This window comes from Helicoverpa armigera, chromosome 18, assembly GCF_030705265.1.
Source record: "Helicoverpa armigera isolate CAAS_96S chromosome 18, ASM3070526v1, whole genome shotgun sequence".
In the NCBI taxonomy this organism is placed as follows: Eukaryota; Metazoa; Arthropoda; class Insecta; order Lepidoptera; family Noctuidae; genus Helicoverpa; species Helicoverpa armigera.
The window spans coordinates 5,614,903-5,633,173 of record NC_087137.1 but is presented as its reverse complement, the minus strand read 5'-3'; the positions used below and the strand labels follow the sequence as shown (position 1 = coordinate 5,633,173).

General features: G+C 34.8%; 1 protein-coding gene across 3 annotated transcripts; it reads left to right on the top strand.

The window, feature by feature from the left end:
• The first annotated feature begins 1,146 nt into the window (after positions 1 to 1,146).
• Positions 1,147 to 18,120, top strand: LOC110382955 (sialin). Of its 3 annotated transcripts, none has more exons than XM_049849483.2 (7): positions 1,147 to 1,380; positions 13,590 to 13,716; positions 13,923 to 14,016; positions 14,515 to 14,760; positions 14,952 to 15,257; positions 15,619 to 16,140; positions 16,316 to 18,120. In XM_049849483.2, exons 1-7 carry the CDS (start codon positions 1,353 to 1,355, stop codon positions 16,550 to 16,552), a joined length of 1,560 nt encoding a protein of 519 aa, XP_049705440.1. In that variant the 5' UTR covers positions 1,147 to 1,352; the 3' UTR covers positions 16,553 to 18,120. The 3 variants fall into 3 exon arrangements, with proteins under 3 accessions (XP_049705440.1, XP_021199340.1, XP_021199339.1); XM_021343665.3 differs by lacking the exon at positions 1,147 to 1,380 and adding an exon at positions 12,337 to 12,478 and having other exon boundaries at positions 14,518 to 14,760; XM_021343664.3 differs by lacking the exon at positions 1,147 to 1,380 and adding an exon at positions 12,339 to 12,478.
• The last annotated feature ends 151 nt before the right edge of the window (positions 18,121 to 18,271 follow it).

Genomic DNA, 18,271 nt, shown 5'->3' with positions numbered 1-18,271 from the left:
AGAAAAAGGCTCGGGAGGTGATGAGACAGTTTTCCTTTACCAAAAAATATAATTTTCCAAATCGGAAAAACAGAACCATCGCTTCATACTTAAATTTAAAAAATACGAATTGAGAATCTTCCTCCTTTCCTCGAAGCCGATTATTTAAAAAAATGTAGCGAATACAGACACGGAATAATGAATTGTTTCTTCAAACATGAGCGGCAGAATAAACATTGGTCGTGGGTTGTAAAATAGTAAATATATGAATTGCGATAAGGAAAGAGTCAATCTCAAACAATATTCACGGTTTTGATTGTAGGTATGCCATATATAATGGAATGTAAATTGGTAAAAACAGGTGCTGTTTTATTTGTAAGTAAAATGATAGATATGTGCATGTAAATCTGTCTAGTTTACGAATGTAATCATGTGCTCAACCGAATGAAGGACGATAATGAATACCTATTTTCCTAAGAATTCTTTGAAGTAGGTAGTTGCTTGTATAAAATATCTTCAGGGAAAAGGCTATATGTATAGTATGTGGGTATATGTATATTATGAAATGTAGTTTTTAAATGTGTGCTTTGGGTAATAGCGAAAACAGTTTTAAACTCCTTTGAAAATTTTAATTTCTGATGTTCAGCAAAGAGTTGTTCATCACTCGTTCGTTTGGTAAGATTTTGAGAACTATACCTAACACTGGTCAACAGCATTTTTGGTGCAAAGGTGAAATATATCTTTCCCCAAAAAAATACATCAAATTTCATTAAAAAACGCGTTTTTGGTACTTTAGGAGGGGTATATCTCTAAATCCCTACGTGCTAGTGCGACTTTATGTTTGGGACTTCGATTACGTATCAAATATTCTACAAGAAATTGTACATTTCACCTTTGCACCAAAAAAATAATAATAATTATTTGTTGACCAGTGTAATCATTCAAAATATCAGTAACAAATTGAAAAGCTTCGTAAACATTGTCCGACTTGGGTATCGCAGCGTAAGCGACTGTTATAAGCCAAACCGGCGGCATGAAAATAAAAACAGTCGCGAGTTTATAATCAGCCTCCAATTTCCTCCGAAAACATCATCATGTATTTGGATGACATGTCAGCGGAAGTGTTGCTACAGTACGACTTGAAGCCTCTTTGCTTGTTGATGAAACAACGTCCGTGCCTCCGTGGTGGCTCGCAGTACCGGCTTACACTTGGCCAGTTATTCCGCCGCCCGCTGTCGCCGCGATCTGTCCGCTACCCGCCCGTCAAGTGCCTTTCGATAGACAACATGGTCGTATTTTAGAGTGACGGTTATTTTGTGTCGTAGTTTTTAGATTATTTAACTTTTTGACGTACTAAATATTTTTTAAGCAAAATGGCAGTGATATTTATTAAGTTTTTTGGTAAGTTTACAATACATTATTTTATTTTTTTATTTAAGAGAAGAGAATAGAAGAAGAAAGTTTTTTTTTCAGAATTAGAAGAAACATCATTTATTTTCGGAAATAGGCATAGTTTAGTTCAAAGTTATGTAAACACAAGTACGTACATTACATTCCGCGTTTAAGCACTTTCAATTATTATTTTTATGGGCAGGTAGTAAGAAAAGTGAAATTCTAAAATTTATCAATAGCTTTAATTGATATATAGCAGGACGAAAACTATAGAAGACACGTTGTTATATTCAGTTCAGTATTCTTTCAAATAGGTATTATAGTTTAGTTTCTAAATAGATTTTTTATTGTTAAATGCTTAAATAACTTAAGGGATAGTTTTCCTTGGATGAAAATAATTATTTAACGGGTTTCCCTTTCACATAAAATCCAAGCTTAGGCACCTATGTCTGGAGATGACGAGAGGATTTTATGATCGTGGGATCTGATGCCGTTTAATGGTGCAAAGTTATAGCATGTCCTGTAAAGGGTCTTCACAATAGATACCACTAGGTTTTGTATGGATTCAAAGACAAATGACTTTTATAATACCTATAAAAACTTTTTGAAGAAACCAATAAGTAACTCTTTTGCGTCGTAATTTGAAACATCCTGAAAGAAAATTACTAAGTTTTCCACTTAATCATTTCGCCGAAATGTTTATACGACTCAGAAATCATTTATTTAATGGTGTTCTGTGATCTTAACTCGTAGGTTAAAGCTAATGATTAAACCCAACAAATAGGTATTTTCTATACTAATGATAGTCACATAATGTTCGATACAGTTTCCTCAATGTTTTGCGTAGCGACTTAGTGGTACCTACGAAAGTTAGTCTTCTTCCTTAATTCATTGCGAAGAAGAAGATTATTTTGATGCAATGACGAGATATAAACACGAAAGTTTGTAAGAATGTACGGATGTTTGTTATTTTTTCATTCAAACCTATCTATTTACTGAATGGACTTTGATGAAATTTGCCAGTTTATACATCAGAATAACATCTAAGTATTGTTTCTATCCGATGCGGGAAGTAAGTAATTTCCATAGGAGGCTGGTAAAATTACTGGCGGAAGCTATTCTGATTGTGAGGTCAAAGTTAGCCACGGAACGCCTTGTCAGTTACTTGTCACAAAACTTAATTACGATCTAAGGAAAGAAATGTGTTTGCCCTGCTTATTTATCTTAACTAATGCAGTACTTAACGGGTTAAATTACATTATAATGACTATGAAATATTGGTGTTGCTAAGTTCTTTAAGCGACAGTTTAATCGCCTTATCATAGACAATGGTCCATGCTGAATGTTGTCACAGTAATTACTCTGATTCTACGATTCACGTAGTTTATTTCTTTCTACTTGAAAAGTGTGAAAAGGGGTGTAGTAAAACATTATGATAATAGCTCATGCGCTTTTAAAAATATACCTATGTTAGTGGTCTTGCATGCACTGACGTAAAAAGGCTTTGTTATTAAAATTTGAACATACCACACTATTGTCTTAACAGGTGTAGTGTATTAAAACATTTTTACTTGACGTTCGTTACAAAAGACATGTACCTATGTACCTACATAAAAGTACGCTTGGGTAATTACCTGGTTCTTACAAATTGTTTTGGCGTCAACAAGTGCTTACAAACATCATGGGGAAGTTAATTGCTTATACCACAATGACGATAATCTCGTATGACATATGGGAAATATTAATGATTATTTCAGTGATAAATGAAGTGTAATTGCTTAATTAATGACGTATAAATAAGATGATCTTGTAGACATTGATATTTACATTTTAATAGTGTTTATGACTTTAGGCTTTGCTTCAATGGTTACGATGCGGATGGTCACGTTTTTGTCGGCGTAGGATAATGCCAACAAGAAACTTCAAGTGGGAATTTCCGGAGAAAAACATTAATGATATGTTCTTTACATAAATGCTTCAATTGATTTCGATAGCTTCGAAGTTCGTAAGAGAAGCAAGAAACTATAAGAAGCTTTTGAAAAAAATATAGTCGGAGCAAAAACATATGAGCAGCGAATCTTTTATGTCGATATAATTGATTGTTTAGCAAGTTTGTATTAATAATGGAATGTCATTAGAATTAAAAAAATATATAGGAAAAATACCAATTAACAGCCGTTAATTTGTTAAGATGCCAGCATAAATAAATATGTATTGTGTGTTCTACGTAATCTAAGTCACAGCTATGTTTGCAGTCACGTTAATCAAGATACCTGAAGTACCGTTGTAAAAATAACAGTTACCGTGTCGATTTACATTAAATAATATAAATATAAGAAAAATTATTTTGGTAAACCCAGTTAAATATCGCAATACGCGACTTTTTTGTGGACATTTTAATATGTTTTTATAACTAGGCCCACGAAGGCAGTCTGTCTAATAAGGTACCTGTAGGGTAATAACGTGAGAACTATCTTCTATTTATATCTCACAGCAACAGTATTATGGTACAAACATAGCTTTGCACATGTTGTTTATACTATAACTAGTCTCGTGGGGGCGCCATCAGAAATATGTCGATCCTGTTTCCTTAGGCTTGTTTTCTATTCTCAAGTAATGACGCGAATAAAACCTATTTTTATCGCACGTACTTAAGAGTACGTAGCTTTACTTACAGCTATGTAAGTTGTAACTTGTAACCCATGTTTATAGATCATGCAGCTTTATATCGTCGTATCGATTCTAATAATAACAATGTCGCCTTAAATGGCAGAACACCTTAAATAAATTACTCCTAGTCAGGTTTGCCTTAATTTAAATAACAAGAAAAAAAAAAGAATTCAAAAAAATAATGAATATAAAAAGTGATGTGCTATTTGAATAAGAAAATACGCATTATTAAATGGAACGGGTATGGATATTAATTAAGGTTTTATTCGATCATCTACAAAATTGCCAAAACTTGTTAAAAAAAAACATTTGTTCACCTTGTCCAGTGGGCTTGAAGCTTTAGAAAAAATAAGGATTTTAATGCTTATCACAGGCTACTCAACTGAGTGATAAAAAGCTTGTCACGTGTCGCTAATGCACGTTTTTAGCGTGAGCTGGCTGTTTATTCAGTCTAGGCGTCACCTTCGCTGGAGGCCCAAAGACAATTAATGATGAACCTTTTTTATTTAAATTGGTTTTATTTTTAAATATTTTAATAAAGTAGACCAAAACATTCGATTTGTTATATTGCCTTAATATGTAGTACTTGAGTAAGTACATATATTGCACTAAGTATACAATTCTTAAGAAGAAAATATCTCCTAGCATATTCGTATGTTTCTCTTTTATCTGTGGCAATGAATGCGGGACACAAAAGTATAATTAGTATAACGGAGTATAGGTAGTTGGCCAGCGGTATTGATTAGGATAAAATATTGTCACAAATGAACGGTCATTGGCTTTTGGGTGTAGCATTCTAGTTTGCACTTTTTAAACGGCATATAAAATGCGTAAATATTTTTCTAAGCTGCCTTGGCAACGTTTCTCTTTCATTTGATTTTATACAAATTCTTTATCTTTCGTGAGCTAATTTATGCCTCGGTGGGTTAGTGATCCTTGTTAATAAAGTGTCAGATTAAAAGACAGAGCCTGGAGGCGGGTATTGTCTTTTTTCGTCATAGTGCGCCAAGTACCTAATTCCTCAAGAACATAGACAAAACCACGGGAAAAAGCATCTATGATAAATCCTCATCCGTTGCAATGGAAACTTCCTTCAACTCGTTCACCAAAAAGCTCATTAGTATTGAGCAGACTTGAAACCCTGATTTAAATTGGAGGTCAAACAGATTTAACATTAAATATGCAGATACCTACTGCGATGTATATTTAGCAGCTAATTAGGCAGTACTATCTAGTCATCTCACGTGCCGTTGTCATGTGGAAGAGAAAAACTATGATGAATCGATTATTAGCTTCATTACTGTATCATTATTCTATATTTTGTTTCCGCAAGCCCCCATGAATATGGTGAAATAGCAAAATAAACGGCCTTTAGAGTCAAATCAAGGACATTTCCTCAATTTTCATTATCATCTGTGCAACCAATATTTAGATTAGGTACCTAACCGTGTGGATAAACATAAAAAACAAATAAGCCTGCTTTTTTTAGGATTGTTCAAATGAAAATTAGTGGATTTACTTTCGAGATTTCTCTTATTGATGACTCAGACTTTCAGGCCTCGTAAAGACTCGCTACGTCATAATAATGATACTTCCCCTCGCGAACTGATAATGGATCAAATGTTCACGGTAGCAAAAGTGCTGGTTCTCATTCCCACTTTCTGTGCTGCCCTATGTGCCCAATCACCTGCACTATCCAAGATCGATATAACGTCACTCATAAATTGGCATCCAAAATTTAAAATCCTAGGCCATCGACTCGATAGGAAGAAGAATTAAAGAATATCAAATTGCTGTGGCAGGATGGACAGACGGCCTGACTCATTGTCGTCGGTAGAAAGAAATATGAAACAAACCTATCAATAACACGGCGATTGTAGTAGTAATAGTATTGCTTTCGTTCTCAAGAAGGCACGCGTAGGTGTTTAAGTATGCGGTACAATAACAAACCACAATTATACTCGTGCTTTTTACCGCTGATAAAGTTAGATTTTCAGTATATTTCTTTATCGCTTTTTAGAGACTAATAATAATAATTAATTAGGAATGTCATTTTGTATCTGATAACTATCTGAATGTCTTTGGCAGTCGTTAGGGGTAGTCAAAAGCTAGAAAGTTTGACAACCAGTCTTACCAAGGGGTATTAGGTTGGCCAGGTAACTGGGGTGAGGAGGTTAGAAAGTAGTCGCTTCTTGCAAAACACTGGTACACAACTGCATACGGTCAGACTGGAAGACTCCAACAAAGTTGGGAAAAGGCTCGGCAGGTGATGAATCTCGAATGATCTGAATCTCTAGAAATTATCATAATAGAGATTGGGAACAAATATAATGACCACCATAAAATGCTTTGATACCCTAAGTTTTGCAACCAGAAATATCTACTGAACACCAGAAAAATAAAGTCTAAAAATGTAATAGTACCAGCTATTTTAGTCACGACTTCACTTTAAATTGTATTCGACCACCAAATTTAGTAAATGATCACCAACTCTTGACGACCAAATTAATGTATCATTTTTGCCTAAATAAGTTACTGTGATTGCCATAAAATGTAGGCTTATTACCAAATAAAGTATTATGATGCCATATTAAGTTATGTGTCCGGCTTGCAATGCATGCGTGAGTGTCAGTATGACGAGTGACAGGGGAAAATGGAAGAAAATTACATATTGCGCCGACGCCAAGTAAAATTGGGAACAGGGCAGGAGAAAGAAGAAGAAGAATGTGTTTCTCAATATACTCCCTCGAAAACACACTCTTATCGCACTGTTTAGAGGCATGCAATAGACAATTTTCCACGCTAGTGCAGGAAAAGGGTCCCCATAATGTTATTACATTTATTTTATCAGGCCGAACTTATTTTTTTGTAGTCAGTTTACTTAAACAGGATAGCAAGATGTAAAAACTTTTTTGATGATCATTTACTACTTTTGGTGATCATTTACTACTTTTGGGATAACAATGATTTTTTTGGACTCATTTTGCTTAAATAGGATAGCAGAATTTAAAAACTTTGGTTATAATCTTACTTTAAAATGGTGGTTTAATTTTGGTGATCATTTACTATTTTTGGCTTACGCATGATTTATTTTGGAGTTATTTCACTTAAATAGGATAGCAAAGTGTTAAAACTTTGGTGATAGTTTTACATTAAAATGCGAGTTTCATTTTGGTGATCATTTACTATTTTTGTCTGCTGTTTGTTACTATATCTGGTGATCAGTTAAACATAAGCCATAGAGATTTTATACCCAAATTGAAATATCGCAAAACGTAATTTCCTTTTCAATTTGCTCATACACAAAAGGCTTTGTTTTCGGTCATTAAATTTAAATTCTGACCAAATTCTGCGAGTGGAAATGCTAGTGAAACTACTACTGATAGCATTCATTGACATTGGAGTGCAATAACTATCGTAACTAGTAACAACTTATTCTGGAACAAACTGAGCAACGCAGTGAGACGGCTTTCACTCATTCGTTGATAAATAGTGTTATTCTAGAATACTGCAGTTAAAGTAACGATTGCAATTTTAAGAGTCAACACCACAAAGCGTGTCAATACTAATTATGTTACAAGGAATGCATTTTTCAAACAAAGTAAGTGTAATAAAAAGGTGCGAGATTATAAAATACACATCCGCATGTGGTCCATGAAAACGGATTTCTTATCCAATGCACTTTGTCTCTTTACACAATATGATTTCGTAAATTATGAAAACGAAAAATTATTCCTGGGGTTAACCTGCAGAATAGATTAGGTTAAAAATTTTAGAATTCTTTGGAATTACCCTAAAGTGTATGCGATAGGATTTTATTTGATCAGGTTTAACAAACCGATATGATCACTTACATATTCCATGGTCATCATCATACTATGTAACTTTTTATGATATTATCTCGAGTATATTTTGATTTGCTTACATCTTCAGGGTTTATTCCGTGTAGCTACAAGGTTTGTAAGTATGCCATTAATTTGCTGACTTGTAGGTCTCATCATGTCATTAAGTCGCACGTCATGCTACACGTATGCTGCACACAGGAAGAGCTGTTACATGACAATGTGCATTTATGATAAAATTGTGGAAATTCGAAAGACATATATAAGAATGGTGTTTGTGAAATCGGAGCGATTCATTCGTGTCGAGCGACATGCTATAGTTATGTCAACAGTCAGATTGGTTGGACGGGCAGTCGCCCCTGTGTTATCAAATACTCGCCAATGTTGACTATATTGAAAGGCCGCTGACGATAAAGAATTTTCGCTAAGAACAAGCGTACGCGCCGCTCAGCAAAGCCGCTTGAACGTGATTTTATAGGATTTTTATCTCGCCGCGCTTAAAACCGATTGATTTGTTGTTATTTTATTGTTCCTAAAACAATTATTATTTTGCATACCAATGCACATACTTTCACGACCATTTTATGCCATGGAATTGATAAAACTTACAAAATTGTTTGTAAGTTGCAGATCGATATTATTATATGAAGTTAGTTAATTAATGATTATAACAATAGGTAATCTACATACAATTCTTTATTAAATAAGATCTAATTTGTAAACTTAAATCCTGTATACAATAAAATAATTTAAAAAGCGGAAGATTGCGGAAAGTTTTGCGATGATTCATTGAAAGTAAATAATGTATTTATTAACAGTAAATACGATAGATTTTGGTCTGGTAATTAATTATTAAATAGAAAGCTGTTTATTTTTATAGAAAGACGAACTTGGCAATGGATTGAGGCTACTCTAATTAATGAAAATAAATAAATTTGTTATGACTAGCCTTTTATTATTGTCTCATATTCTCCATTTGTGTTATGTTAGAAAGAGAACTAAGTGTAAGAATAATAATATTGTGTTAAGTGTTATTTATTTATTTAATGGTTTATATACAGAATCGACGAGACAGGAAAAAATAGAACAATCGAGTTCGTAGGAAGTACACAGATAATAATAATCCACTATAGATTTGTGACAATATCGTAGAAGTAGAGTTCCTAGAAGAACATTTGTATGCGTAGATGCGATATTTGCGCCAGACTTATGAATGACCAATGACCCCACTAAAACATTCCTAAGAACAGTTATTGTGAATCAAATTCGTAATCAACCGATATATCTCGGTCATGTTCGATGACAATAATTAGATTGAATATTTTTTGTATACCTATGTCATTGTTATTAATATTCGAAAGTGTTAAGAATATTTTGTTAAATAAATAAAAAAAAAATGATTACATATTTTTAAACTTTTTATATATTTTTTTTATAGGTAATGATTGTTAAAAATTAAAAATATATGTTATTAAATAAATAAATGGACTTCATCAAGTTACGTTTCTTATCCTAGTCTTTTGAACGTTTTCTTTTATATTCTGCCTTAATTAATATTTACGGAATATTTAAAAAAAAATATAGCGATCCAAAATAGGTTTGGAAGAATAAGAATTCAATATTCATGTGTAGGTACTTATTCAAAGTAAAAAGATCCTGATTGATTCCACGTCGGTTTATAAGCGACCAACAATACTTTGTATGTACATAGTAGTCAATTGAAATATATAACAACCATATGTAATCGAGGTCGTAACATAAAACGCCATTGACATTGAATTACGTACCGCGGTTCTGTTTTCATTTTCACATAAAAAAGTCCTTGGCGCGATTTCCGGAAATATGTTTGGAAAACCGTTTCAGTTATTTTCTTCTAGTACTCGTAGTTTTAAATAAAGACGTGCGTTCTTGTCAAGTATTTTGACGATATAAAATTATAAACAAGTTAATATTGTTTATTATTAATTTGTTTATAATTTGATTCTGCTTTTGTAACATCTGTAAAGAATAATTGCAGACTTGCATTATCAATTCGCTAATTTTAAACCGACTTCCCGAAAAAGATTAGACTCTCAATACGTCGGAATTTTTTGTTTTTTTCTTCAAACATTTGCGAATGTGCATAATATTTTTTTGTTTGATGGGGTATAAGTAGACTTTATACTACCCAAGTGGGCCAATAGACATCAGATCAGGATCTCATGAAGGAAACCCTTGAAAATCATGGGCAACTTTGGATTTTTAAGTTGTAGGGTAAAAACTAAACTATCAGGTCTGAAAACATTATAAAACAGTCTAAGTATAGCTGAACTGATAGAAACGATACAGAGTTGAGGGATTGAGGGGTTTGGGTTATATAATATTTATATTGATGCGAATTTTAAACTTATTCCGGTATTTATTAATTGAAAAGCTAAAATAAAAAAATGCAACTATCCGAACACAACACATGTCATTGACCTCATGCCATGCCGAACATATAATATTAGAATATTCGAGCAGGCAAAAGACTTTCTACTGACTTGACGCTATATTGAGCATTTAAAAACCAAAATATATAGTGTGTAAGAATATGCCGCTATTTTCCAAATACTTTTTATGAAACGATATGCAAGATACATACATATACACATATTGATTTAAAAGAAAACACAACACACGCCAATGACGTCACGCACGAAATGAAAGGGATAGACTGATATGTAAGAAAGAGTGAACAAATGTTTCATAAAACCAAACATACGCCAATGACGTCACGCACGAAATGAAAGGGATAAACTGATATGTAAGAAAGAGTAAACAAATGTGTCATGAAACAAAACACATGCCCGTGACGTCATGCACGAAATGAAAGGGATAAACTGATATGTAAGAAAGAGTAAACAAATCTTTCATGAAACAAAACACACGCCAATGACGTCACGCACGAAATGAAAGGGATAAACTGATATGTAAGAAAGAGTAAACAAATGTTTCATAAAACAAAACACGCCAAAGACGTTAAAGAAATGAAAGGGTTACATTAAAAAAGGGGACAGAGATAAGTGTGCGAAAAGCGCTTTTGAAGTTTATCTCAGTTTTTCCTGATTTTGAACGTATTTCTTTATCATACTTTATCTTATAGGCATTCATTATTTTGAACTTTTTCTAGGGCTTTCCTACACCTAGTCAACTTTTTGAAGCTGGTTCTTTTTTAAAACCACGTTATATAATAAGGTGGCTGAGGATTGCAATTGATTTAGATTTTTTGAAAATTATGACAACATGACAGATTCGTCGACTCACAATGAATTTTGGAATAGTATAGCTATAGCTATTCGCCGCTGTTTAACTTGCGTCCTGATTGAAATTCTTTTCGCACCCCATAGATTTCAGCATTTAAAATTTGATATGACTAGACAAAGTATCATAGCAATGGGATCTACATAGTACGTATGATAAGGATCCCAAATATTATGTAACTAAATTGAATTAATAGAATTGAATTCTTTGATGATGATAAAACTTCTTGATTTTTCTATTCTTTGTATAAATATTTATTCGTGAGTTATGAAAGCATAAAGTCCTTAATTTTGCATTACATTGCAACAATGGCACCTTTAAATTAAAATAAACAAACCGCAGACATTGTTTCATCCAAGTTCAATTATCTATTGTTGAGGTTAAATCTTTAAAGTAGGTGCTAGGTACTCATATAGTCTAATGTTTTTACTACACAATAAAGGGTCTGAAATGGAATTAAACATTGATAGTAGGTACTTTGGTAAATCTTTTGTTCTGAAAAACAATGAAAATTCATATTGCATTTCTAACAATGACAATAACATAATCAAGATGAATATTAGAATTGTTGGTCATCTCTAGGAGGAACAATTTATCTGTCATTAGGTGCTAGGCGTTAAGTAGCCAGTCACCTATTAACTGACGCATGGTTGGATGAACTACATAATGAGTGTCCTATCTTATGTTTCATGGGACACTGAACTACACACGTGTGTCCGTTATAATTATACTGTCAATTTGATTTCCTGGGTTTTAGCTTGCCTCGGTATTCATAATAAAATTTTAGCCTGATAGCGCTCAAAACAGGGGACTTTTCGCTCGGTTTTTCCGAGCGCATCTTACGATTGATAGGTAGCAAACAATTGACAACTATCAGACACGTGAAACCGCAGAATAGCTTTTTGTTGCTGGAAATCTATGCTGGAAATACAATTTTCAAATTTACCTAGCAACTTTTAGAATTTCGAATAAAACAGAGCTAAAATAAGTATTTTGTGTGGATTCAATATTTGTTTTGATAGATGAGGTCATAATTTGTTTGAATTTAAATAAAAACTCTTTTTTGTAATGGAATTTTCCACGTTTGGTAGCATTGACAACTGTCAACAGTGTCAACTTTAGCTACAAATCACGGCCAATCAGGGCTAATCAGTCAAGTCTATAATTTTGACAATTTACTTTACAGACGTTTTATTTTATTTACGTTTTGTGGATATTAGTTTTTTAATTTTCATTCGTTAATTTCATAGCCATGATTCCAGAAATTCAGAAAAAATATATTAAAGTAATATATAAACCAACAATAACCTTATGTAAGTTTTTCAGTCTTTATATTCCATTAGTATTGCACAGAGCAGTTTGTACAAATCATGAACCTAAGGCTGCCAACCCCCGTCAGACTTTTTGTAGGATAGATAATCGGGCAGATTTTTTGTAGGACGTTCATGCAGGATTTTCCGACCGACTTATTTTTTTTATTTATTTAAGTATATATTGAAGACTTTACATTCAATGGTGTCAATGGTCAATATATGTTATATACAAAATCTGTATATGTATCTTTATGTAGGACTTGTGCGTAGCACTACCTACTGCTATCAGTGTGTTCTATTTTTCTCCGGCAAAAAAATTGGTTCCCGACTATCGGACGTTGGCGGGCAGCCTAAAGCGAGCCTTCAGTATGAGAATGTTGAGATTAATCTTGAGGAATGCGAGAGCCCCGTGTGGCTCGCGTCGGCAGCTCAGACGGAGAGCCCGTGACCGTTACATTTTATTTTGTTTTCCTCCACAGTACGTGCCTTCGCGGCACGTTATATTACTAAACCTGAAAAGTTCATTACAGATGAAGTAGGTTGACTTTGAAGTGAAATTTGTTTGTCGGTTCAGCTTATAAGTTTAAATGAGCAACTCAATGCATGTTGATTTTCAATGAACGATATTATTATTGCTGTTAATTAAAAACGTCCTGCTAAAGTTCGTATTAAATAGGCCTAACGTCACATTCTATGGCCAGCTCATAGAAGATATAAAGTTACCAAAAGTAATTATAGTAATTAAAACTAACTTTAGATTACAAGCATATTAAAAACAGCTGCGACCACGAGCTCTACGAGCTTGCTTAACAATATTGTACGTATTGACACATACAGCTGCTTATAATGCTTATTGACGAGCCAGGAGCGGCCCTCACGTGCCGGAATCAATCTTATACATTTTCTTACGTTGTCTGTTGTCGCGACTTGCGTGCGTCGCATGCGACCGTCGCGTCATGAATACAATACCCGTCGCGTGGTTTTGAAGATTTAAGCGTACAAAGGGACATAGGGATATAGGCACATAGGGATAGAAAAAGCCACTTTGTTTATAATATGTAGTGAAGTGAGTCGCTATTGGTCAATAAGTAAACTTTGTTTTATTCCACAGATGTGATTCCGGTGCGCTTCAACTTGTGGGTGATGCTGTTTACAAGTTGCTGGGTGGTGTATATGCTTCGAGTCAACATGAGTCTCAACCTCATTGCAATGGTCCCGCAAGCGTCACATAATTCTACGTAAGTATTTGTAATGACCTAGGTACAATAGTTTGAGCAATACCTTCTTCTTCTAGATTTGACTCCTGACGGTTTTTTTTTTATTTGAGCACACAAGAAAAAAAAATAGTTGTCTTAGAAGTCTTTTTGTAACAAGTTTTTAGATGTCGGTTTATTATTTCGTTACTTAAATACTGCCCTAATGAAGGTTTGTTTAATTTTCACAGATCACGGTCTCAATGTGAACCAAAGAATGATGTGTTGACAAATGAAACTCTTCGTCATGTAGACGGAATCAATGTCCACGCTTCTCCTGTGAAGGTAAATACATATACTGGGGTACCTAATCGCTTATTAACCTTTATTTTACCTTTATATAGAACCTTGGTTTTAAGGATTTCATGTATGTTTTAAACACTTTCAGTGATTGCAATTTGTCGTTAACATCTAAGGCCCTAGGGTGTAGCGAAAACATTGCGTATTTTAAGCAAAGCAAAACATCTGTGCACAAAGAATTCGCTGCCTATACGCGAGGTGTTTGCTGCGAACTCGTAATGTCTCCGTTGCACGCCCTTTATGATTTCAAGACACTCGCAATCCGCTAGTGTGATAAGGCCCTAATGAATGGGGGATCCAGGCATCAATATAAATTCGAATTTTGAAGAAATACTTTCAAAATGGCTCAAGTATCTACTTAGTTCCTGATAGAATGTTCGTAGGCCATTTTGAGAAGTTTTAAATGTTACTTTGACAAAACTGCTAATTTCGCTAACGTTATTACTTCTTTCAAGAGTTAACTGTTGCATTTTGGTTTGGTAGCAGGTTCCTGGTGGAGCATCGTTCAACTGGTCTGGGGAGCAACAGGCGCTGATCTTGGGCTCGTACTTCTGGTGCTACCCAGTGACGTCACTGGTCGGGGGCATGGCTGCCGAACGCTGGGGCCCGCGCTACGTGGTCCTCGTCACGTCCTTCGCCAGTGCCATATTGACAGCATTGAGTCCAGTGGCTGCCAACCTAGACTACATAGCTCTGGTTGTTATAAGATTTTTCTTAGGCTGTGCTGGGGTAAGTTGAACTCAAAGCATTAATTAAATAAATATAATATAAATAACGATTTATAATTTACATAAATAAAAAAACCCACATCAACAGCTGTTCTAAGCTTTTATAAGGTCGTATAGACCGCTGACTACATACAACTGACTGTCTCATACTACGTACTGATGATAATGACTGATTAAAATTCCACTTTCCAGGGATTTATTTATCCGGCGCTCCACGTGCTTGTGGCGCGATGGGCCCCACCAGCAGAAAAAGGAAAATTTGTTAGTGCTATGATGGGCGGTACCCTGGGTACAGTTATCACTTGGTCTCTCACTGGGCCGCTAATGGAAAAATTTGGATGGGCATCAGCATTCTACGTACCAGCTGCCCTCACACTAGTTTGGTGCTTTTTCTGGTGGTACCTCGTAGCTGATACTCCAGCGGAACATCCTAGGATTACAGAAGCAGAAAAAAATTATATATTAGACGCATTAGGAGACAAGGTCAAGAAATCAAAGGTGAGCTAATATTTACACTGACGGTTATGTGCTAAGGTTAGTTTCGCGATAAAGTGAAAAATTAAGAATTATAGTGAATCGACTGGCTCACAATGATGCTAATTGTTAAGTATGTATGTTCGGTCGAGTAAACTATTTGCCAATATCATTGCTTTGTCATATGTAGTTAAATAATGTAGGTTTTGTAGGTATTGAAACATATAACGAAAACCCCATTACATCATTCATATTAATATTTATGGTATTGTGTTAAGTTACATGTTTGTAAAGCAGGTTTACCCTGGATATGCTAATTGAAACTGAAACATTCTGTTATAAGTCAACTACATTTATCTAAAGTCTTAATATTTTTGCTTTTCAGGGATTGCCGCCGTTCAAAAGTATTGCAACATCATTCCCGTTCTTGGCTATGGTTATTCTACACTACGGCAATCTTTGGGGCTTGTACTTTATAATGACAGTCGGACCTAAGTTCGTTTCTAGTGTACTGGGATTTGAATTATCAGCTGCTGGAGTGATATCTGCTCTTCCATACTTAGCAAGACTGATGTTTGCAACGATATTTGGAGTGGTTGGAGATTTCATATTAGCGAGAAAATTAATGTCTACGACCATTATAAGAAAGTTCTTCTGCCTCTTCTCTCATATCCTACCTGGAGTCTTGCTAGTATTATTGGTGTATGCTGGATGCTCTACGGCTTTATCAGTAACCCTAATTACGATGTCGATGGGATTCAATGGAGCGGCAACGTTGACCAACCTGCAGAATCATCAAGATCTGGCGCCGAACTATGCAGGCACTTTGTATGGAATTGCTAATTGTGTTGGCAGTACAGCTGGTTTCTTCACGCCCATGATAACGGCATACTTTACAAAGACTGGAGTAAGTGTTGAACCCAATTTTAATGAACTTATCTGGTTTTGCATTATATTTTTAAAATAATCCCATTTAAAAGGAAAGATCCTTTAGATACCTATTCACTTTTAAGACGCAAAAATCCCTCTGAATTACATATAGCCACGTATCCAGCCATTAATGTAAAACTTTCTAATTACAGAACAGTTTCGAGAGTTGGCGTCCAGTTTTCTTCGTAGGAGCATCAGTTTATATCATTTCAGCGTTATTCTTCATATTCTTCGGAACAGGAAACATTCAATCCTGGAACTTCGCCCCCGAGGATAAAGATGTGAAGGAAGATAAAATTAATGGCGATCTCAAGGAAATGAACAGTGCGCCAATCAAAAACGGTGATTCCAAAGAAATAAAAGAAACTTCTCTAAACGTTGCCAAGTAAATGAGATTATTACGTTAGCAAGTGTGACTAGCATTATGACATGTATCAGTTCCGAACACAGACATGACAATGCAGAAGTTGTACCATGTACCGCAAATATGTTATAAATAATTAGATAGGTACTAACTGTATTGACGGAATTGAAATTAATATATTTTTCTCATTATATGTATAATCCGAACTACTTAGGTATACAGACTGATGATAAAGGAGTATGCCGAAGTACCTATCATGTGCCTTTAATTAAGTAAAATTAACGAATGTTGGGCATACAATGGCAACTTGGGGACCGCTTCTGATAGATAAGCTCTTATGTACATGTATGACACAACTGTAACTGAACTGTGAAAAAATGCTGCCAATGTTAATGGCAATATTAATACTATTCCATTGTAAGCAATTTTATCATTGACTTATTTATTTTCTGTACTTACCTTCATTTGTGTACTTAGTTATTAATGTTAAAATTACAATGACGTAAATCTTAAATAATGTAAATGCAATGTAATTGCTGTGATCTTTATTGAAAATGTAATGATAATACTTATTATTCGTATGACAGATAGGGTCAAGCCCAGTGGTAATATTAAATTATTCATCTAAAGAATCCTCGCAGTAGTTTCGCCTTTTAGGTCATGGAATTGTATACTTAGTGGTACTTTCTGCTGCGTGGCAACTGACAACTTTTTAATCTTGCCTTTTGTAAAACGATGACTCTATCTAATATGCAATGTCTTACGTGTAATATTCATAAGCCAAAAGATGTTGAGATTGATATGGTTCGTTCTATTCTGGGGAATTTTGTAAATCTTAATGTTAACTTAAGTTTCCTTTCCGACGGCGAGCATCTCTTCTTCTAGAGTAACAGAGGATAGAAATGTATAAGATTGTTTCCGAAGTAACAGATGCGCCTAGGGCGACGTTAGTCCATACATTTCCACACTGTGACTAAAGCTACGTACAGATTAGGCGATCCCGCTAAGCGCAATAGTTGGGTACCAACAATCCGACTATAAAATTTGAGCACGCGTATTGACACCCGCGAGCCCCATTCAAAATTTGTCAAAGCGTAACCAACTATGCTTAGATTGTTGGAACGTCCAATCCGTGCGTACCTTAATGACGCATTCGCTGTCGCCTGTATACCTACGTCTCCGCGCGCTTGCTGTTTGTCATCTCATAGAGCAGCACTTCGAGAGATGGGTCAGCTGTCTCACGCTTGGGAGATGGGTACGCTCGTGGGTGACCGGGCACTCGACCTACAAAAGTATTGAACGCGCTACGTTAAGCTCGTAGCGGACGCCCGCTTAAATCAGTGAAGGGGCATAAGGGAATCCTTACGGAGTAACATGACATGACAACTGTACATTCGAAAATACACAAATGGGTGGAAATTATTTGCTATCAATCTGGTTAATAAATAATTCCATTCAGTTTTAGAAATTATATTTGAATAGTGACTTTATCTAGTTATTTGACATTTGATAACTTTTACTGCTATTGACATGAAATGTTTAATTATTTTTATTTAGAAACACCATGAATCATAAAATAAACTTAGATTGTGTTATGATTGTTTCATTTAGATTCATGATTCACACCTTTGCACCTATCAGACTCGATCGCTCGACTGAGGCTGAGGTGGCTTAAGGGGTACAGAAATAGTATGCTCCGAGCTAGCAGCAAGCGATACAGAAAGGACAATGCGATACAGAAAGA